At 44.7% G+C, this 23,360-nt stretch overlaps 1 protein-coding gene and 1 long non-coding RNA gene across 9 annotated transcripts in view; one reads left to right on the forward strand and one right to left on the reverse strand.

Moving 5' to 3' along the window:
- Window positions 1–23,360, reverse strand: part of RBKS (ribokinase) — an 80,051-nt gene that overhangs the window by 15,151 nt on the left and 41,540 nt on the right. For 4 of the 6 annotated variants that reach the window (XM_028099372.2, XM_028099366.2, XM_028099364.2 and 1 more), the window contains one exon: window positions 21,643–21,831. In XM_028099372.2, coding sequence (XP_027955173.1) covers window positions 21,643–21,831 — 189 coding nt within the window. Of the gene's footprint in view, window positions 1–11,770; window positions 11,968–17,890; window positions 19,075–21,642; window positions 21,832–23,360 lie in introns of those variants that run through there. The other 2 variants (XR_015768909.1, XM_028099369.2) reach the window with 2 other exon arrangements.
- LOC114205809 (uncharacterized) lies at window positions 7,963–18,391 on the forward strand. Of its 3 annotated transcripts, XR_003608477.2 has the most exons (5): window positions 7,963–8,591; window positions 10,712–10,805; window positions 13,510–13,759; window positions 17,334–17,410; window positions 17,891–18,391. It is a non-coding gene; the product is annotated as an uncharacterized LOC114205809 (long non-coding RNA). The 3 variants fall into 3 exon arrangements; XR_015768915.1 differs by lacking the exon at window positions 10,712–10,805; XR_015768916.1 differs by lacking the exons at window positions 10,712–10,805; window positions 17,334–17,410.

Genomic DNA, 23,360 nt, shown 5'->3' on the forward strand with positions numbered 1-23,360 from the left:
TTCCACCCCCACGCCAGCAGGGCTGCGCCAACGTTGAGATGGCTCGCCCTCAGGCTAGCGTGGGGGCCAGTCCTACTTTGCTCCTGCTTCCACGTTCTGAGAATGGGCTCCTGCCTTGCTCCTGTCTGCAGGGGGTTGAGCCATGAACATCTGGTGGGCCTGGGGAAGTACAAGTCTTTCTTTATCCTTTAAGGGCGAATCACGGACTGGCGGGAGCCCTCGTGTTGTGACCCCTGAGGAAGCAGCAGAGAGGGAACAAACAAATGTGGTTTTAAGTCCTGCCTTTTTATTAGCCATGTGTCATCTTTAAGAACGGCAAATTCAGTATTTTTATACCTATAGTGGAGCCCCGCTGGACATAGCCGGGGAAAATGGTTTTCTCAACTGGGAACATGTTTTCTCAGCTGGGACAATGCACTAAATGGTCTGGAATCAGATGGACCTGAGTTTATGTTCTGATTTCACCATCCTGGCAAGTTACTCAACCTTCTCTGTGACTATCTGTAAAATGGGAACCTACCTCATAGGGCCACTATAAATACTGAATTAGATATGTATATGAAAGGCCTCACCCGGTGCCTGGAGCAGAGCGGGTGCTCCACAAAAGAGGGGTGGACTAGACAGCATCATCTCAGAGGACCCCTTTGTTTGTTAACGTTTTTCGAAACGAAAACTCATGGCCTAGGTCAGAAGGGATCAGCCAAGGGTTCTAGGGACAAAGAGGGTCGTGACCCTAGGGTATGACCCCAGGGTCCCAGGGGAAGGAGTGTAGGCTGTGATTGGCTTTATGCTGCAGGATGCTCTCATAGCCAGGAAGAGACAGCAACCAGCGTCCTGCAGCTCTTAATTACTAGGGAGGCCAGGCTTCAGAGAGTTCTAGTAGTGGCCCCCTGTAGGTGCTGGGGTCTGGGACATCCATTCCTCTGTGGGGGCAGGGAGATACTTTAGGAGACCTTTAAAAAGGCTGTGAGGAGGAGATTAAAGAAATGTGCAGTGAAGAGTGTAAAGGTCCCCCTAGTCAGTGCAAGACTGGGGAAACCTGGTAAATGTTATGCTTTCACTTGGGGTGAAGGAGCACAGGGAGAGCAATGAGTGAGGCTTCTGGGAGAGGCCTACAGGGGGAGGGGCTGGAGGAGAGCACGGGAAGAGGGGGAGCCCCCGGCAGGGAGAGCTGTGCCCCTCCACCAGCACCCCGCTTTCCCTCACAGCAAGCCAGCCGCCGGGCAGAGGGCTGTTTCTGCCGGGGGCGGGAGGACGTCGTGGCAGAGCCTGGAGGACGGCAGGCAGGCTGAACAGATGGCGTGGGGACAGCGTGATTTTGGAGGACAGTCCTCTGGCTGTGCTGGAATCTCGAGTCGGGGACCATCCTGGTTAGTGAGGGGACACTGGGCCACCTGATCATCTTCTCCATGGGACTGCCCTCACCACTCACTCCAAGTGTGGGCAGAGAGGGGCCCCGCCTAGACCCTTCATTCCATCCAGGGCGTGCGTTCTCAACTGGGGCGGCACCTCTCCGACGGGGGTGAAAATTCATGCTCGCGTGAGGGGGAGGAGGTTGTGGTGAAACATTTTTTTAAGATATTACAATGATTTGTGGCTTTCTGAAGGCACAGTAGGTGACCATATCTATCTATCTGGAAAGAGAGAGTATCTGTGGTACTAAAATTTCGTGGGGAAGATGACAAATAGGAAAAAAAAATATCTTAAAAGGCTCACTTGGGGTGGGTGGTGATTACCGCAAGACCGGCTGAGAAACCCTGAAGTAGGGCCTCGTGTCTCCGAGAACCTGCCAGTGGCCTGGTTCGGATCTGCTGGTGCACTAAGAAACCCGACCCAGGGGCGCCTGCATGGCACAGTCGGTCAAGCACCTGACTCTTGATTTCAGCTCAGGTCATGATCTCAGGGTCATGAGATCGAACTCGGTGTCAGGCTCCACACTCAGCACAGAGTTGGCTTGAGTTTCTCTCTCCTTCTCCCTCTGCCCCTCCCCCCACCCTCTCTCTCTAAAATAAATAAGTAAATCTTAAAAAAAAAGAAAGAAGCCCTAGCCAGCAATCTCCAAATTGCAAGGCACACTAGGCAGGTGTTGGTAGCTCCCTGCTTGCTTTCTGTTGAGCCAGAAATCCCTCCCTCTCCCCGCCAGTTCCTCTCCTGTTTGCCTCAGTCAGGCCTCCATGACCACCAGTGAGCCCTGGGCAAGCCCCACACCCCGGAGTGAGGACTTCCCAAGGAGTTTAGAACTAGTGGAGCCTGGCCTATCTTCCCAAGATAGGAAAGTGTAAAGGTTCTCTCCTAGGCAGACAACAGTGAGTCTGACGAACGTACCATGAGATAGGATGATGCTTACACAAGAGCCCTGTTTCACAGCTCAAATCTGAATATCTCTATTTTCCCTTATCAGTGCATACTGACATCATAAGGATGAGATCACATCCTTTCCAATCTCAACCTTCTGGCTGTCCTAACCAGATCAGTTTAGAAGCATCAAGATGGACAGTGAGAATCCAGCTTCCTTATCACTATTAAGAGCTACTGATTTTTATTCTAAATAAACCTGTAGGGAACATAGACAAATCATTATGTCATAAATGTCCATGACTGTGGCTTCAACTATTAGCCACCTTTGTTTATTACGTTTAAATTTCAATTATTAGGCTGAAATAGTCAGCTTTTAAAACACTGTGTGATTAAAAGAAAGCAAATATTTCCTGCCTTAATGTATTTCAAATGATTATTATTTCATATTAATCAAGTATGAAACTGTATGCAGCAAAGTATGGATGATTTTTATTCCTGTCTTTTAAATAGGCACAATGTTTTCCCAGCTCTACAATTTATTAGCTATTTGATTAAAACAAACAAACAAACAAACAGCACCTTTGGGGGAGCCTGGGTGGCATGGTTGATTAAATGTCCAACTCTGGGTTTTGGCTCAGGTCATGATCTCAGGATTGTGAGATGGAGCCCCACGTGGGGCTCCATGCTCAACGCAGAGTCTCCTTGGGTCTCTCTCTCCTTCTCCTGCTGCCCCTTCCTTTCCCCTCCTCCTGTGCTCTCTCTCCCTCTCTTTCAAATAAATCAATCTTAAAAAAAAAAAAACCCACTTTTTTTTTTTTTTAAATGTCAGCTCTAGGCCCAACATGGGGCTCCAACTCACAGTCCCAGGATCAAGAGTCACATGTTCTACCAACTAGGCCAGCGAGGAGCCTCCCAAAAAACAGCTTTATTGAGATATAATTAATATACCATATATTCTGCCCACTTTAAGTATACAATTCAATGTTTTCAAATATATTCACAGGGTTGAACAACCATCACCACAGTCTAATGTTAGAAATTTTCATCCCCCCTTTCAGAAACCTTGTACCCACTAACAATCACACCGCCCCTCCTTCCTGATCCCGCCGTGCCTAGGAAGCACTAATCTACTTTCTGTCTCTGTAGATTTGTTAAGCAGGCACACATTTTTGAACAAAATCATTTCATATTCCAACTCCATAATTAACCAATAGCTTATTATTGCATAATCAGTCAATAACTTAATCACATTTAACCAATTAGATTCATACCTCATCTCTTGATTTTCGCTGGCACTTTGTGTGAAAGTGAAGTTGACGTTGGTCTAGCAGGAACTGCTCTGTTACTAAAACTGCATTCCTAATAAGCACTAAGGCAACAGATTTAACTTCCTGCCCAGATATGTTCACTGAAGAGTCAGTAAAGTTTTGAAGTGAAATGATAAATGCACCAGGAGCTTGCCGTTGAAGAATTCCTATGGTGAAGGTATTTGTAAAGGCTAATCTCTAAGGGCACCTGGGTGGCTCTGCCTTCGGCTCAGGTCATGATCTCAGGGTCCTGGGATCGAGCCCCACATCGCGCTCCCTGCTCCGCAAGGAGTCTGCTTCTCCCTCTGCCTCTCTCCCAGCTTGTGTTCTCTCACTCACTCACTCTCTCTCCTCTCTCAAATAAACAGAGTCTTAAAAAACAAAAAGCAAAACCCAGCTAATCTCTAAGGTAAAATCCACCCACATTCTCTCTAGCACAGACATGTTGACTGGTCTGGTTTTGAACTCTTGGTTTTCATAGATTTGGTTTGCTTGAGGGATTTTCTTTTTGGTCCTCTCTGCAATGATTACTGTGTGGCAATGGACACTTAGCGTCCTTCTTGAAGGTCATGACTCCCTTGCATAGCACTGAAGTGGGTGGTTTCAGTCCAGACCCTTCCGCTGCTAGCATGTGACAAGTTCTGGTCACGAGAGCTTTAGTGCGTATATACACACAGTCTGTCCTTACCAATCATCACAGAGTTTTCCATAGCAAACAGCATGTCTGAAAATGGATATATTTTTCTAGACCTTGTAGCTGTTTATCAGGCAGTGGTGTCCCTCTCTTAGCACCAGATAAATGGGTGGGCTGAAATGGCAGAATCTGAGGCATGTCCATTAAGATGATGAAGCAGTCATTATATAGACAAAAAGGTGGATCTGGCCAAGGAAATTATAACTTTTTCCAAGTCTTTGCCCTCGTGTAATGCTCAGATTACCAGAATCCTATCTGCGGAATAACAATGACTTTCACTTTTTCACAGGACCAATAGCATACCAATATGCTTTACAGAGCATGTTTGCAGATGTGATTCACTTTGAGTCTCATTACAATCCTGTGACGTAGGTAGGATGGGTCTTCCATTTTCTAGATGAGAAACCAAGTGTAAGAACTTGCGCGAGGTCAAACGGCAAGGTGGCAGGAGCGAATGCCTCAGCTGCGGTAGGTCTCTGCAGAAGCAGTCCTCTGGAGAAGCCATACATGGACTCCAGCTTTGCTCAAAAAGATTGTGAAACTTTTTCTTTGGAATACTTCCCAAATCTGTAGCACATCTTTGAACATCCTCAATGGAGGCAATATCTCATCTTCTAAGTCCGTGGTTCTCAAACTAGAGCAAGCATTAGAATTACCTGGAGGGCTTGTTAAAACGCGGATTGCTGGGCCCACCCCCAAGTTTCTGATCCATTAAATCTGAGGTAGGGCCCAGATGATGTTCCCAGGTCGTGCTGATACAGCTAGTCCAGCGCTGCATTTTGAGAACCACTCTTCTAAGGAATTTACTTCTGGAAAGAGGGAATCATTAAAAACCAAGTCTAGTGATGACAGTGGGAGATCAAGCTAGGGAATGCCACCATTGGGCAATGATAAAGACCACCACCAGTTCTGAGGGCAATTCGAATAAAGAACTCCAAAAAGGTTCTAAATAATGGTGGTTTGGTTGGACTAAATGCGAAGCTTCCCAATATCACTACTTTAAAGGGGAGTTCACTCTTTCAGATGTGTGCTGAAGAGTTTTTTCTGGTACAGTAGTACATGTGTGAGATGTGCGTTACTGACTCTTGCATTTCCCAGCTTGAGGAAAAGAAAAGAAACCATGGAGGTGACACCCACATTAGGGAGAATCAGTATCAGGGAAGAATTAATAGCCATTTCCAGCAGTTGACTAGTCAGACTGGTGTAGCAGGGGTCCTTTCTGGGCTGCAAACGTGACAGGTGTGGAAGATGGGGGAAAATGTGGACTCTTCCTACCCTGACTGTTCTGTTGAGATTAGAATGGAAAAGGTAAAAAGCCTAATTTTGGATGCCAAAGACAAACACGCAACATTTTATGGGGAAAGAATTTTCCAGCAGGCAAGGAAAATGAACTGTCTTAGGTACTTAAGCTGGGAGTCAATCCTTCGTGTCACAGAAGGGAAAAAAAAGAGGCGGAGGAGTGCCTAAATATTCGTTCTAATTTTATTTTCAATTCTACATTATATTAAACTCTCCTTGTACTCCTTTTAATTTACAGCAACTGCTGACACAAATTGGTGTGCCTTCTCTTTGACATCAGTATTTCTCTTGAATTATGCATTTCCATCTGGAATGAGGTTTGGGGGCTAAAGCCGTCTTTATTTTAGATGGATGAAAACAGAGAGGAATCAATCGGGGGTTGCGTGCAAAACCAAAAGTAGGTGGGGCCGATATATGTTCAAGGTAGCATCTCACTGCCCCAAAAGACTATAATATAAGTGGTATTAAAAAATGACACCGGTCTTGCAATTTTCAACATATTGATTAAAATTCAACTACTAGAGAATAAGAAAAACTATCAGCCCTCATCCCAGAACTTCCAGATTCTTCATTTACTGGTACCCTACAAGTATTTGGTAACCATTTGTAAGAGTACAGGTGATCATAATAATTGCATCAGCTCTATTTGATCTATATTGTACACTGGTTGTGGTGTTCACCCTCAGAGGTCAACGCCATGAACTGATCTGGCTCCATTTGTGGTGATATATGGCTCCTGGTCCAGTGGTCCATATTGACAGAGGTCATTTGCTGGCTTCATCTGGGGCCTGATTCAGTATCTACTGTTTCTGGGCTGGCCATTCATACCAGTAATGGGGCATTAAAAAAAAAAAAAAGATTATTTATTTATTTATTTATTTGAGAGAAAGAGAGAGAGAGAGCAGGGGGAGGGGCAGAGGGGGAGGGAAAAGGAGAGGGAAGGAATCTCAAGCAGACTCCACGCTGAGCTCAGAGCCGGATGTGGGGCTCGATCCCACAATGCTGCGATCATGACCTGAGCCAAAACCAAGAGTCAGATGCTTAACCAGCTGAACCAGCCACGCACCCCAAAACGGGGCATTTTGATGAGGCTACTTTGAGTTAGCCCTTGCATCAAAATGACCACACGAAAATGCAGACATAGTGTCTCAAATTACCAAATAACATACAGCACAGACATCCCTGTCTCCATATCCTCTTCTGCACCTCATGCCACTCTCAGCCCAAGTCTGGGCTCTGCCCTAAAAGCAATCCTCAGCCATCTCAGAAAACACTCCACTTTTAATCTTTCCCAGTCACACACTCCACCCCAGAAGTAGGAACAGGGGACAAGATGAAAATCTTTGCTTTGTACACTGCTTGATGATTTAGAAAGGAGGAGAATTTTATGTTTTACTTATCATAGTTTAATGTGAAAAAGTTCTTCAATCAGTATGGCCACATGAAAGCAGCTCGGTCATAATGCTGTTTGGCTAAAACTGGCTGTGCCCAGCAGCCACGGCATGATGTCACTTCCTCTCTAACAGCGACCAGTGCTCGACCAGCCTGAAGAACATGTGAGGCTCTACTGTCAACCTGGGAGTGGTGGGCCGTGAGGGCCAGGAAGCCCAGTGCTGCCCTAGACCCTCTTCAGGTTCAGGGGCAGGGCCGGCACGTGCTCAGCAGGCGCTGCTCTTGGTCACAGCCCTCGCTGCTCTTTGGTCTGGCTGGCCACAGAGAATGGCCTGTGGAGACTTGAAACTGGTCAAAAAACCCCATTCTGGCCGAAAATGTCTGCGGTGGGTTAATTTATTCTATAATTTAAAGAATTCCATTATTGGAATGCACTTAATGAAAGGGAAGCAGAATCCTGAGTGTGAGCTAAAACTGGAATAAAAATAGGCCCATTCTTCAGGCAACATTAATGGAAGCTTTGTATATAAATAACTTTATATTTTGGTGAATAAATGGCACTTACAACTACAATGTCTATGAGTGATTCACTGGGTTCTAAAAACTGGCCTTGCCTTCTGTGGTCAGCCATCTTTTTTCTTTGGGACTCCACTATTCTCGACAGAAAACAGTTAATCCGATATGATTTAGTATCTCACAAAAGATTCTGCTAAAACATTTTCTGCCAAATGTTCATCTTCTAACAGCTGCTTTTTTATGTCAGTGAGAGGTACTTGAAATAAAATCATTGTTCTCTGTGAAAACTGCCTGCCCCATAATACAGAGCTACCGTATTATTAAACAGTAAAGATATCTGATAATATTAGCACCAACCACAGGTTCCTCTTCTGCTGATGCAAAAATTTTGAGTAATTAGTCATTGCACAATATCGTATTTATATCCTTTTTTTTGCTTGAGCTGTTAGGCCACAAAATCAGTAGGCAGTTGCTGTTATAAAAGGGTTCTCCGGGTTATTTATAATGTTTCTGGTTCCTACAGTTGCTGGTTCACTCTCGGGTCTTGGGCTAGTTGTACATGGTGGGAACGAAGGATGGAACTGAACAATTGTTCCCAGAGTCTCACTGCTGAAGGCTGCTGTGGATGATTCACAACAAACTGTGGATGCCTTGGCTGGAATACCTGGTGTTTTGTCTACCCAACCCCAATTCATCACATACTGGCTGATTTGTCACTTCATCAGGGGGAGAGCGTGTAGTTACGTGAAGGCTGTGTTCGTATCTGGAGAAAGCTGGCGTCTCAGGCACAGGCGTTAGGGGAGATATCTCAACGAGCACTGTGTTGCAAAAGAGTTCCCTTCACATGCTGTTTACTTTAAGTGAAGGATAAATTTCTGCTCCAAATGCCTCTCTGTTGCACAGATCAGTGATTCCCCAAAATGGGGGTGGCAGGCAGCCAGACATGCCCAATGTAAGGGCATGCAGGGATCATCTGAGCATTTCATTTTATTTTCTGTAAACTACACCGCTGTATTCCTGTGCCATCTGCAGAGAATCGCCAGTGATACGGACTGTTTCTGATGGGCGTACGTCTTGGTCCTTAGGTGAGTCAAAGCTCAAAACATGCTGACAACCACAGACACTGGTAGAAGGATCTATTGGTTTTGACCATGAAATAAGCATCTTACTTGGTCCCCCCACCCTTTTATTTTAAAGGAAATGACCTACCGTTATGTTCTCTGAATTCTTAAGAGTTCTTAAACTCACTTCTCAGCACCTCCATTGCCACCTCCCTAGTCCAGGCTGCCATAATCTGTTACTAGATAAGATCACTGCAACAGTCTGGGTGGTTCCCCCTGCCTCCAGTATTGGAATCTCCAATTTATTAGTTTTTCCTTTTTTTTTTAAAGAATAAATTGGAGCCCAATGCGGAACTTGAACAAGGGACTTGAACCCATAACCCTGAGATTAAGACCTGAGCTGAAATCAAGAGTTGGATTAACTGACTGAGCCCCCCGGGTGCCCCTCCAACTTATTCTTTGTAAGCAGCCATGTTAATCTTTTAATAGAGTACAAATCTGAAAAATCTCTCTCTGCTTAAACTCTTCAGGGACTCTCCATTGCCCTCAGGAGAATGTGCAAGTTTCCGGTTGTGGCAAATGAAGCCCTTCACAACCCGTCCCTGTCATAGCTGCACCTCCTCCGTTTCCATTCTTCCTTGTACCGTAAGCTCTTTCCACACACAACTACTTGAAAAGGCACCAACACTGACACACTCTTTTGGCTCTGGACCTTTCATGAGCTGCTGCCTCTGCCGGGGTTACCCTTCCCCGAGCTGACTTATCCTTTACCTCACCTTCCCTTGCCGTCTCAAAGCAGGGTCGCAGGCTCCTCAGCTGCCCTCCCATAGTACTTCAGGTGCATCCCCATCACGGCACTTCTCGTTTGACTGTGGGCTACAGACTCTTCCAGACCCAAGCTCTTTGGGGCCAGGGACTGTCTTATTACACCACTGCCCTATTATATCAGTGCACACCAGCTGTTTGCAATGCAGAAAATTAAAATACAGTGTGCTGAGTAAATGTGTGCACAGTGGGGTGCTCCTCACCCCATTTTGCCATAACTTCCCACAGGGGTCTTTTCTGTTTCTTAAAGGACTGTGACTTTCTGTGTTTAAAGGCGGTGTTTTCAGTTCTTGAGGTCACTTTTGTTTCATCGACCCTGGGACAAGAATAAGGTGACAGGCAGCCTCGGGATCCCAGGCTTCTCTCTCTAGCGGGCTTTTTTTTTTTTTTTAAGATTTTATTTATTTGGGAGAGAGAAAGGCAGAGACACAGAGAGGAGAGAGAAAGAGAGAGAGCGCACGAGGGGAGGGAGAGAGGCAGAGGGAGGGGGAGAGAGAATCTCTAGCCAGCTCCCCGCTGAGTGCGGAGCCTGAAACTGGGCTCAATCTCACAACCCTGAGATCATGACCTGAGCCGAAACCAAGTTGGATGCTCAACTATCTGAGCCACCCAGGCCCTCCTCTCTAGCAGTTTTAAAAGACATGAAGAATAGAACAGAGAAAGTCTAATATATACCTTCTAGGGGTTCCAAAAGGAGATGATTGAGGAAGTAGGAGAGGCAATAATAAAGAGAGAATGCTTCAGAATTGTTCAGAATTGAGGAGAAACACAAATACTGACGTTCAGGAAGAAGAGAGTCATCAGCAATATAAATGAGAAGAAGTTCAGATGTGGGCTCATTGTAGTAAAACTGCAGAATGGCAAAGATCAAGAGAAATTCTTACAAAATCCTACTGTTCTTCTGTTCAAATGTGTTTCTAAAAGCTAGGTTCTGACATAGGCTGCATCTTTATAGCACTAAGCATCCTAAGCCAAGAGGTCACATTGTGTTTGTGACATTTTATTTCTTTTTTTTTAAAGATTTTATTTATTTATTTGAAAGAGAACAAATGAGAGATAGAGAGCACGAGAGGGAAGAGGGTCAGAGGGAGAAGCAGACTCCCTGCTGAGCAGGGAGCCCGATGTGGGACTCGATCCCGGGACTCCAGGATCATGACCTGAGCTGAAGGCAGTCGCTTAACGACTGAGCCACCCAGGCACCCTGTGACATTTTATTTCTTAAAAATTACCGGTAGCAAAAATAGCAAAATATGAAGAAATAACAAACCTGGGTGGTGGATCCATGGGGTGGTCATGATCTTGTTCTCTATACTTTTCAGTGTCACTGAAACATTTCACAATTTATAACGAAGGAAGGAAGGGAGGACGCAGGCGATTTGGTTGGCCCCGGGATGACTGAGGGAAGTAGTCAATGTGAGTATTTGATGCAAATTATATTTCATGTACAACTGAATCTACACAATTAGATTCCCACATGCTAAAACTAAAAGAGCAGACTAAGTAGAGGAAGGCAGTTTTCTTTTCCTTTTTAAAAATTTTTAAAGATTTTATTTATTTATTTATTTATTTGAGAGCGAGAGAGAGAGAGAGAGAGAGAGAGAGAGAAAGCACAAGCAGGGGTGGGGAGGGGCAGAGGGAGAGGGAGAATCCTGAAGTAGACTCCTTGCTGAGTGTGGAGCCCAACTTGAGGCTCCATCCCAGGACCCTGGGATCATGACCTGAGCCAAGGCAGACGCTTAACCAACTGAGCCACCCAGATGTCCTGGAAGATGGTTTCCTTAACTGGGAACACAACAGTCACGGGAAGTCACTTAGCAAATGTAACCATGATCTTTCTTTTCCTAGTTTTCTCTCTTTTTTAAAAAACATTTTATTTATTTATTTGAGATGGAGCGTGAACGAAAGGGAGCAACAGAGGGAGAGGGAGAAGCAGGCTCCCCGCTGAGCAGGGAGCCTGATTCAGGCCCGGATCGCGGGATGTTGCGATCATGCCTGAGCCCACGGCAGACGCTTAACTGACTGAACCACCCAGGCGCCCCTGTTTTCGTTTGTTTCCACCACAGGAAGGAAAAGGATATAAAACTTTGTCTTTAGAGACCCTTTCAGGGGAGATGTAATTCAGCTAACCCCTGGCCCCCTCTATTCCCAAATCACATCGCTTTCTCAGGGTTGTACCACAGTAGAGAGCCCTCCTATCGTGTTTAAAGGAATGGAAGGACGAGGAGGGACGTGAGTGACCGGCCGCCCCTTTACACCCTGTCCCACTGCAGTGCGTTTTACACACGCAGGCACGCACGACGCTCATGCCACCAACAGTCTATTCACACAGCGCAGACATCCTCAGCGCTGAAAATACACAAAGTACTCACACCACTCACCTACAACACACATGCTTTCACACCAAGGCAGACAGAAGTTCGCCAAGGCTCTTTTTTCATTTCCTCGTTCACCTCTGGCAGCAGCGACGGGCGCGGAGGGCAGTGGGCATGGCTACGGCTCACTGGGCTCCACAGTTTGGCTCCGGAAGGTTTTTCGCCTCTTAATTTCAGGTCTACCCAAGAGACATCTTCACACGCTGGAAAGCACAGAAAAGCACCGTAGTCTAGCCCTGGCAGTTCTGCGCCGGAGAACTCGCGGGCGCCACGCTAGCCGGTGGGCAAAGGAGCAGACTGCCGTGCCACCGCCGCGGGCTCACACTGCTCTCCTGGGAGAGGCGGAGGGTGGGCGTAGGAAGCTCCAAGCCTTCACTGTGAATGGATACGCAAGCTCCTACCAACTTAAACCATCCCTTCTTCCGGGGACAGGGACTGTTTCCTGTCCTTTCAATTACGTAGCGTCAAGCCCCACAGAACACTCTAAATCTAGATTTAGATTTTGCTCTCTTGACTTTTGCTGAGGTTCTGACAGTTTTTTTTTCTTCTCTACACCCTACCGCCCCCCCAACACACCCCTCTTCTCACTACCATGGCCCTTTTTAATCTCTGGCTGGATCTGAGTTCTGGAGCAGGGCCGGGGACCCCAGCTTCCGGCTCAGGAGCCCCGAAGACGTCCAGCACCAGGCACACGTACGTGCCTGTCCAGGTCTGGCCACGGGTCGGTACTTTAGCAAAACGGAAAACACAAGCCTTGTATTTGGCCCTGGTCCAGTTCCTCAAAGTGAAGATGACATTTCTGGCAAGCAGTTACAATTAGATTTTTAGAGCCCTGGGTTTTCAACTGAACCCATGCAGGATTAAGAAAGATAATGTAAAATATTTAATTCTGCCCGATTAGCCAGCAAATGAGGTGATCTGCTGATACGGAAGTAATGTCACAGAGCTAATATGGACCCCCGGGCATGACAGATGTCTTGTGCCTTGTCCATCAGTCTCTTCAGCAATCACCTTGCCCTCTGTCCTTTCTTTATACTCACTCAACTCCTTTTTGTTGTCTTCATTTTTTCTGGCAGCCAGAGTTGACAGTTTGCTCAGGTATCATGTCCATTTATTGATATCATTCCTAAGGTTAAGATGGCTATTTCAGAGCCTCAGCTGGGTGTTCTGTATGCTATGATGCCGGTTTCAGAGATGCCATTTACCCTCTGTAACTTAATTTGGCCTGGCTTTTCTATCATGCAGGTAAAATAATCTGAGGATAGGTTTTAAAATGGGAAACTGGGCATTTTGTTTTCGTAACATTAAAAAAAAAAGCATGTGTATCTGAGGTTTATTCTTTCCCTTGGCATATTCAAGGTAGAATTTAAGGAATATAAGGAATCCTCTAGATCCTCGAGTGCTCTGAGAATACTGGAGCTCAGTGAGCCTAAGTGACCCTAACACATAGTCACTTTCCCAGAAGGAACCAAAACTCTTTTGTTATTTCAGGAAGGCCTGTTATTATATGACAAGCATATAGTAAGCAGTGGGATTTCCCAAAAAGGAATTCTGAGCTGGACCTTGAGGATGGATAGGAGTTTGCTAGGGAGGGAAGGAGGAGTGTTTTTGTCTTTCCTTAAACTGGAGAGCTAGTTTGGGAATGTTAAGAAAGGGAATTATATTTTCCCTAGCCTCTCCAGTTAGCAGTCCAGGCCCCTATTTAAAGAAGTCTCATGGAAAGATGATCTGATTATGTTTTCTAGGAGTGGTTCACCTCTCCTTCAGGTTTGGTCACTCAATGACGAGAATGAATGGAAGTGGTCTGTGCCCGAAACTTTGATATCTGGACTGGAAAGATCCTGCCACACTACTATCCGTGCAGTCCAGCTCCTTGTCCTGTACAGGAAGATGCTGGAATCAAATGGCAGTGGGACCTGGGTTTCTTCCCACTCCGTGGACTGGAGAGTATATGCGCTCCTGGTACATGCTTCCTGGTACCCCGACATGATCCAGGTACAGTGGACACATAGGGACCTAGTAATGAGCACTAAGAAGTACTGGGTGCTTACACGTGCCAGACACTGTTCTTACATGAGTTCCTGCCTTTAAGTGAGGCTGCACTCTATGGCACAAAGTAGGCCGTGCCTTTGCAAGATCTGGAAGCTTCTAAAAATCTAGAGAAATGGAGGAATTACAGAAGCCTGTATCATGACAAGTGACAAGGAAAGTCAGTGCTGAGATGCCATATAGGAGGGACTGAAGGCTGGGCGGACTGCCACAACATCAAGAGACAGAAGGGTGCCGTAGAGAGTACCCAGACGTCGGAGTCGGACAGACAGACCTGGAATCAATCCCTGGCTCCGCCAACTTGCCAGCTGTCTGACCAGGCAGATTGTTTGCCGTTAGGAGCATTACTTTCCTCCTCTCTAAAATGGGCATTAACTTGCAGGGTTGTTCTGAGCATACGGAGTCCAGCACAAAGCCCAGCCCAGCACAGCCTAATAATGCCTGGCTTTTGGGCTTTAGCCTTATGTCCCCAAGAATCTGTAAGAATCATGCAGGTCGAAGATGCCTCAGAGATCACCCACTCAGACACGTCCTGTTTGGATGTACAACCCGAGCCCAAACATAATGAGTCCTTTGCCCAAAGAAGCCTGCAGGTTAGTGGCTAAATCAGGGTTTAAGCTCAGAGCATCATCTGGCCTTACCTACTGGGACCGATGATTACAGTTAAACCATAAGCAATATTCTCAAGATAGTTCACCAAAAAGGTGATTTAGGCTGATCCTGTTAGTTCACTTCAGATTATTTTCTCCTCACAAAACAGCAGACTTTTCAGTATTCACTTTAGGTCACTTACGAAGTACACTCATTTGCTTTCTTATGTGTGTTAGTCTGCTTGGGCCGTCATTTAAAAAACCACTGGCTGGGTGGCTTAAACAACAGAAATTTATTTCTCACAGTTCTGGATGCTGGAAGTCCAAGATCAGGGTGCTCACAAGGTGGACTTCATTCTAAGGCTTCTTTTCCTGGCTTGCAGGGGGCCGCCATCTTGCTGTGTGCTCTGATCTCTTTGAGAGTCTACACAGAGAGTGAGCTCTCTGGTGTCTCTTCCTATAAGAATATTAGTCCTATGGCTCCATCCTTATGACCTCACTTAACCCTAATTACCTACTCACTGCAACATACGAATTTTGGAGGGGACACACTTCAGTCCAAAGGATTGTTATATACGTTCCTCCATCCCTCATGAGCCTTTCCATTCAGGTCTGTTTCAAATGGGAGGTACATGGACAATGAAGTATGTGAACTATTAAGTACCTGAAAATGAGGTATCACCTATGGCCTGGCTCTTTTTACCATTCCTTCAGGTCATCAACTAATAGAGACCGAGAAGGGTGACAAAGCCAAGGTCTGGATCATTCAATATATTATTAATTGTGGGAATGAGGGTTGAAGAGTTTAAGACTGGTAAGCAGACCCCTTCTGAAAGGAAACGTGACCATGAGTAAAACTTCTCTGAAGATCTGCCATGCATTTGAGTGATGAACAGAAACACAGAAGCTTTGACATTTATTCTGTTATTTCTGAGGGAAACTGTATAAAATAACATATTTTTAAGGGAAATTGTTTCTTTAGAAAGATTAAGGAAAAAAATCCTGTCAAAAGTGTGTAGGGAAATAATCCAGACTTAAAAAGAAGCTCCAGTGCCTGGATCTGAAGGCAATGCAGATCTAGTTCTTTGGCATCAGGGGTCTATCCACTCAGAAGTCATCTTAAGTCAAGGGGCTACTCAGCCTACTTATATAGAGATTTTGGAATGCCTGAGAGGTTGTGTATGAGACCAAGAGTGAACCTGGCCAATTACTGGCTCCTTTGTGAGGATACCGCCCAGCACACTCTTTGAGAAATGATATCCCCTCTTATTTGCTAGATGTGGCTACAAAGAGTTTTTTTGCTATGTCCCCAAATCATATATCCTCCAAATTTCAAAGTAATGCATGAAAAATAAAGGGTCATGGAAATACTGAAACAATTTAGAATACGGAGTAGAATGTAGAAGTCCTCCTCTATGGCACCTGTCTCCTGTCCTCTCCTCTTCCCCATCCCAATGAGCAATAGAAGTTTGGTGGGGTTCTTTTTCCCCCCGATTTTTAAAGTATGCTTTTATTTACAGATAGCTAGAGTTGTCTTTAAGTAAATGTCACCATTGCTATTAAAATTTGATTTTCTCATATTGATGATTATGTAGATACGTCTGATCAATTTTTGATTATTACAAATAAAGCCAGAATAAATATTCTTTAGAAATATTTGTATATATGAACATTTCTGCAGGATAGATTCTTAGATTTACTGGGTCAAAGGGAAAACATATTTAAAAAATTGGGACTGTTGGGTGCCTGGGTGGCTCAGTTGGTTAAGCGACTGCCTTCGGCTCAGGTCATGATCCTGGAGTCCCGGGATCGAGTCCCACATCGGGCTCCCTGCTCGGCGGGGAGTCTGCTTCTCCCTCTGACCCTCTTCCCTCTCGTGCTCTCTATCTCTCATTCTCTCTTCACTCAAATAAATAAATAAAATCTTTAAAAAAAATTGGGACTGTCAAATTGCCTTCTGAAAACATTGTAAAATTTACACTCCCACCAGAATTATCTGAGCGCATGTGCTTCCAATTTATTTGGACTTTGACATTATCAGTCTTTGTTTTTTGCTGAATTGATGTTAAGGGGGGAATCTCACTGTGATTTTCATTTGTATAATCCTGATTTCTTGTGAGGTTGAACATTATCACATTTATTTTCTGTATTTCTTCTTCAGTGAATTGCCCATTTACATTGTTCGAGAGAAATGGTTGATCTTTTTGAGTTGTAGAGGCTTCCTCTAATTACACATATTAATCTCTGCTGGGGGAAATACTCAAATTTTCCATTAACAGATATTCAAAAGTGCATGAATGGGTCTGGAAAAAAATATGGAAGGATTTGTACTAAGAGTATGATGGTGGAGAGGGCACCTGGCTGGCTGGCTGGGGAAATACTCAAATTTTCCGTTAACAGATATTCAAAAGTGCATGAATGGGTCTGGAAAAAAATATGCAAGGATTTGTACTAAGAGTATGATGGTGGAGAGGGCACCGGTGGAGTGTGCGACTCTTGATCTCGCGGGTTGTAGATTTGAGCCCCAGTTTGGGTGCAGAGACTACTTAAAATATTTAAAAGGATAACGGTGGTTACATCTAAGTGGTAAACTCATGGGTATTTGACTTTCTTCTTTATACTTTTCTATGTCGTCTGACTTTTTCTCCTCTTGAGAACTAAGTATGTATTAATTTTATGAATAGAAAGAAAAAAACCCAGTAGACTGATGAGTAGGGTCAAGGTGCTCTCAAGGCCATTCTAAAAGACGATCTTCTAAGATACTTTGAGCAGTGGCAGTATCAGTAGATACTTAACTTTCCTGAGGTCAAAATGTGGAGGAAATGACAGTTAACTTCTTGGATAATAAATTGACATGGCAGTTAAAGTTAGCCTTATTATTTTATAGTTACCTCTTCAGCATCCAAGATTCTATTGCTCTTTACCCACAGTGTTTTCCTCTCCCAACCCCTTTCCAAGTCCTGGCAATCAACAGTGAGGGGAGCTCAAACTGTATCTTGGCTATAAGGTAAGTTTCTGGACAGAACTGTGCAAAGGCTCTTTTCAAGGACAAAAAGGAGTAGGGGCTACAAAGACCCCTCAGAAACTCCACTAATTTGGTTCAGCGCTTAGAGGCTGAGATTCAGGTAACACAGAGACACATCTGTCATGTCTCCCAAACTGAGCAGAGGACATCTGCACTCCTGCCCCATCTCATGGTAGTACAATAGGAAAGACGGAGGTAAAAATAGAAGTGATACAGCCAACTACTGACATGGAGGCGAGCTGAATAGAGCAGGAGCACTGACGCTGAACGGGAAATGGCTCCTTCTAGGGCAGCCTGCCTGTCTCGGGTGGGCAAGGGGAGCCAACTGAAGGGGTTTCCACCGGCCGTGCCATCCCTGATTTATTTATTTCAGTTTGGCCAGCTCTGTTGAGGTGTGACTGACAAAAATTGTATACATTTAGGTGGCACGACATGTTTTTTTTTGTTTTTTTTTTTTTAAAGGTCTGCATCGTGAGGGATTAGCAGGAGGAGAAAAGTGAGGTCATAAGCCGCCTGAGAGCGAGTAATGCCCTCCTGACAGAAAAGTGAAGGAGCCCATTTGTTCCAGAGAAAATGCCTCCCTGGGAGTTCCTCGCCTCACCAAGTGAATTATCTCCTCTTTATTGGACTTATGAAGAGGCTGAACAGTGGTGTGCAGAACAGGCAAGGATTTTCATAATGACAGTGTGGGATGAGAGGACAAAGATAGCATAAAAAGGCTGAGGGAGATTCTACACCCAGAAAATAACTAGCCTTGTTTCCTGTGTCACCTTCGCTCCAATGGGGGGGGACGCTGAGGGCCCATTCAGTAGATTCAGCGGAGCTATGAAGTGGAAGATTCTTTATCACAAGAGTATCTGCTCATCGGTGAAGGGCCTAGACGGATCTTTTTGTTATTGTTGTTTGACCTCTGTTTTCTAAATTGATATAATTCACATACCATAAAACTCACCCTTTAAAAGTGTGCGATTCAGTGGTTGTCAGTATATCCACAAGGTTGTGCACCCATCACCACCATCTAATTCCAGAACATTTTCCTCGCCCCAGAAAGGACTCCTGTACCCGTTAGCAGTCAGTCTCCCTGCCCCCTCTTCCCAGCTGCTGGAAGCCAGCCATCTACCCTCTGTTTCTATAGATTTATCTATTCTGGACATGTCATCTACATGGAAGCATATAATTTGTGGCTTTTTATGTTTGTCTTATTTTTTTAAGATTTTATTTATTTTAGAGAGAGAGAGAGAGAGCATGAGTGGTAGGGGCAGAGGGAGAGAGAGAATCTCAAGCAGGCTCCATGCTGAGCATGGACTGTGACATGGGGCTCGATTCCAGGACCCTGAGATCCTGACCTGAGCTAAAACCAAGAGTTGGACACTTAAGTGACTGCACCACCCAGGCGTCCCCTATGTTTTTCTTCTTCACTTAGTGTAATGTCTTGGTGTTCATCTATGCTGCAGTCTGTACCAGTGTTCCATTTTATGGCTGAATAATACTCTCTTCTATGTATGTACCATAATTTGTTTATCCAGTCATCTGTTGTTGAAAGTCAGGTTGTTTCCAATGTGGGAACGTGAGGAATAATGCTGCTATAAACATTCGTGGATAAATTCTTGTGTGGACACATGTTTCCATTTCTTGTGGGTGTATACCTAGAAGCAGAATTGCTGGTTAAATTTAGAGCTACTGACCAGGTAACTCTAAATTTACCTTTTTGAAGCCCTTCCAGACTATTTTCCAAAGCATTTCCATTTCCATTTTATCTTCCTACTGGCATTGTTTGAGAGTTCTGATTTCTCCATATCCTTGTTACACCTTGTTATCATGTAGCCATTCTAGTGGGTGTCAGGTGGTATCTCACCGTGTTTGGTCATTTTAGAAAAAATTCAAAGCCATCCATGCACATAGTGTAAATAGACAAGGCTTAAAGAGTAAATGCCCCATCTCTCTCCAGAACCATTTCCATGAGGCAAATACTTTAAAATTCCTTCGGCAGTTTCCTCTAGTATTTATCTTCAATTCCTGGTAATAGGCTTCTACTGCTGCTTCTTAAAATCAGTTTCCAATATTCTCTCTTGACTTCCACCTCTGGAGGATGGGCATTCCGCTCTCTTTTCCCCAGGTGCACAGACACACACTCACTGTATCCTTCCATCTTCAAAACAGGATTATAATCTCCATGTTGGGATAAATCAATAATCGGCACTTACACTGTTATGACTACGTACGTATTCACAGCCATGTGGTGTGCGGAGATCATATTTACTTCATCATACTTTAACCCTTGGATGGCAGATGACACAGAGCAAAAATCTGCCTCTTTTCTTCATTGCCACAGAAGCAGCTGTGACCCACACAGACACTGGAAGTAGAGGCTGAGTCTCTTTTGGGGGATATGCAGGCCCAACATCTTCATGAGGACCCTTCATTTTTAAGGTATAGTTTTCACCCATCATATGCATTTTATTTTAAGTAAGCTTTATTTTTTAAATTTTATTATTATTTTTAAAGATTTTATTTATTTATTTGATAGAAAGAGAGAGCAGAAGTAGGCAGAGCGGTAGACAGAGGGAGAGGGAGAAGCAGGCTCTCCGCTGAGCAGGGAGCCTGACACGGGGCCTGATCCCAGGACCCTGGGATCATGACCTGTGCAGAAGACAGATGCTTAACCAACTGAGCCACCCAGGCGCCCTTAAGTAGGCTTTATGCCCAATGTGAGTCTTGAACTCATGACCCCGAAATCAAGAGTCACATGCTTTACCGACTGAGCCGGCCAGGCGCCCCCCCAGGACCCGTCATTTTCAGCAAAGAAAGAGTAAACTCATCTGCTCTAGTTCAGGACCTGGACTAGTTTTAGTCTAATTTCAGAACTTCTTAGAAGGAACCTCTCAAATTCAGGTGACTGCTTGACAGGATAGAAAAAAAATAATGGTTTCCAAAATGACTCTGTATGAAGGGAATGACAACACCAAGGATAATGTATCAAATACCCGATCAAGCATGCTGTGAAAGGCAATCAGGGTGTAATTTCATGTTACAAAAGCATTCCTTGTACTTATCTATTTTTCAAAGCATATTCGCACCCATAACTTCCTCAGATTCACCAGGCTCCTTTTTGATAAATGACCTACATCTCAAAGTCTTTTCGAAGCATAAAAACCAAAATATACTTTATAAATAATTACATATTAATTTCTTACAAATAAGAACCCTAAAATGTTTATTCTTCAACTCTCGTTTTGGATCCCTGACATTTATATACTTTGCTAGTCAGCTCTTCTCTCTTTTTTAAAACATTTTTAGTAGGCTCCACATCCAGTGTGGAGACCAACACAGGGCTTGAACTCATGACCCTGAGATCGAGACCTGAGCTGAGATCAAGAGTTGGCCGCTTCACCAACTGAGCCACCCAGGCAGGCCCCCGGCTCTTCTCAATTCTAGGCCATAAGCAAATAATTTTTATTTTCCCAGTTTTAGAGGAACCCTGAGCTTTTTTTTCTAACTTGTTTCCTTTCCATCCCATTCTGGGCTGTGACTTGTCCACTTAACCTGCTTGTTCTTAACGCAGCGCCTTATACAAGAAGTGTCTGGAGTCCATGGGCTGAGTTTTGAACCCCCAGCTGTTATGTCCTAGCATTATGGTCCTGGGCAAGTTTCTAAATCTGTAAAAGGAGGAGAGTAACCTGCCTCTTGTAACTCTTGTAAAGATTATATGAGATGTATGCAAAAGAGACATAGTAAGCATGTAGTAAATGTTAGCTGTTACTATTTGTTGGCTAAAAGAATGAGTTCTGCCAACCAGTGCTCCTTGCTCTTTCATTCTGCCAGCGATTGCTATAAGGTCTACAATCTAAGCCCCATGAGACAGAGACTTTGTCTTGCTCATCACTATAGCCCCAGCTCCCAAGAGATGACTGGCATGTAACAGGGATTCGGTACGTATTTACTGAATCAATGAATGACTGAATATAGGTAATACAGGTATAATGCTACTGATATTCTGATTTTATGGACGAAGAAACTGAGGCTGAGAGAGGTTAAGGGACTTGAATAAAGTCCCCCAGCTGGTTAGGGAAGGATTAAGATCTAGCCCTCCCACCTGGTTTTTCTTCTCTTCTACCCTGTCACCTCATGATCCAAAAATTCAGGTGCAGAATCTTTGTTACTAAGTGATGATTTTTCAAGGGGGCAGACATTGATTCTGAAATTTTAAAACCTACCGTGGTATCCACAGCCTTGACTTTCTCGGTGGGAATGTGCTTTGGCACGGGTTCTGTCTGGGACAGCATCACACATCCTTCAGCACCTAAGGTGACGATGACCACGTGGCAGCCCCTTTCCACAAGCACCTGTGCAGCCTGCCCGGCATCTGCAGGGCTGCCGACCGCCAGGCCAGTTAGGATCTCAGCCTGGGATACAGACAAGTGAAAGGAAACAGCAGTGAGAATAGTCACCTGGGTCCACTTCCAGATTAGATTTGTTTTTCTAGAAAATGTCTCCCTTCCTTGGCATAACAACCAATGCCGTGGGAAACTCTGATGCACACTGGCCCAGGGAAAGAAAGAAAAAGCCCAATAACAATGACAACAAAAATGAGCTCTCAAGGACATTCTTGGGACAACTGGGGAAATTTGAATGTGGCCTGGATGTTAGATGACAGTACAGAGTTATTAATACTTTTCTTAAGTGTGGTCATGGTATCGTGGCTCCTCTTAGGAGATGTGCGCTGAAGTAGTTAGGAGTCAGGTATCATGTAATCTGCAACTTACTCTGAAACCGATTCAACAAAAACAAAAAGAAACACACACAGGGGAGAGAGGAGGCAACACAGCAAATGTTAGCAACCACCCGGGTGGACAGTATGTGACTGTTCATTGTATCGTTCTTCCAGCTTTTTCTGTGTGTATGTGTGATCATTTTCATTGAAAAGAGTTAGAGGGAACAAAGAATTCTACAGAAGAAAGGAAGAGGGGAGGGAAGACAGGAGAAAAGGGAGGGGCCGCTCGCTGCCAACGATTTTGATATAAATCATATCTGTGAATTTCACACCTAAGGCTGTAATTCTTCTAGGCCCCCTCTTGGGCCATAATGCCTTTCTCTTATTACTAGTCACAGCTTTCCACGTTTGCACAACACCCATTTCTTGTGTTTGTTTTTGCTCCAGAAGATGGAAGCAGGGTAGAAGGGGCACTGATATGTCGCAGAGAGAGCAACGTGCTGACATTTAGATGTCTGCTACTTACTGACTCTGGAACTTTCCCCACGTCATATACAATCTGTACAATGAGCGGCCTGCACAGGACCACAGTTCTCTCCCGGAGTGTAGAAAGGGCTGTGGCTGAAGTAGGGATGAAGGACTGTAGCCCTGCTTCCTCATCCCCTAAGCACCCCTGGAGCACCTCTGGGGACCCTCTCTGGTTCTGAAATGAGTGGCTGCAAAATTACTGGACTAGATGAATTATAGGATACTTTTTGACTCAAAAGGTTTATAACCAAATTCTGTCTTTTCTGTATCCCATTTCTTCCCAAGAAAGGGTCTGTCTCTTCCTGTGCCTGCTCTGAACATGCCCAGATTAACCCTTCCTGGGGCCTAGAAGTCACCCCAGTGTCTGCCCCTTCTGGGCTTTGGCTTCCCCAGCAGCAAAGGTTTCATTAGCCTGACCACGTGTCCCTCCCGAACGGTCTTTTCCACAGACCCTTTCTGTCCGAGTTGGCTATGCCCTGAGGCCACCTTCTGTTTTCTTTTCATAAGTTTTTTTCCGATCTTCATTACTGAGAACGCTTACATCCGTGGGGTGAGATGGTCTATTTTCAGAAACACTGAATTCTTGTGGTTTCTAAAAACCTGTTAAAAAACTATTCTTTGATGAAAGGATCCTGAACATAAAAGATAATGCAACACCCATGTACCTACCACCCGCTTTTAATAAATCTTTAT

Source organism: Eumetopias jubatus, unplaced genomic scaffold (genome assembly GCF_037043125.1).
Source record: "Eumetopias jubatus isolate StellerSeaLion01/CBP00866 unplaced genomic scaffold, mEumJub1_p1.0 scaffold_9, whole genome shotgun sequence".
In the NCBI taxonomy this organism is placed as follows: domain Eukaryota; kingdom Metazoa; phylum Chordata; class Mammalia; order Carnivora; family Otariidae; genus Eumetopias; species Eumetopias jubatus.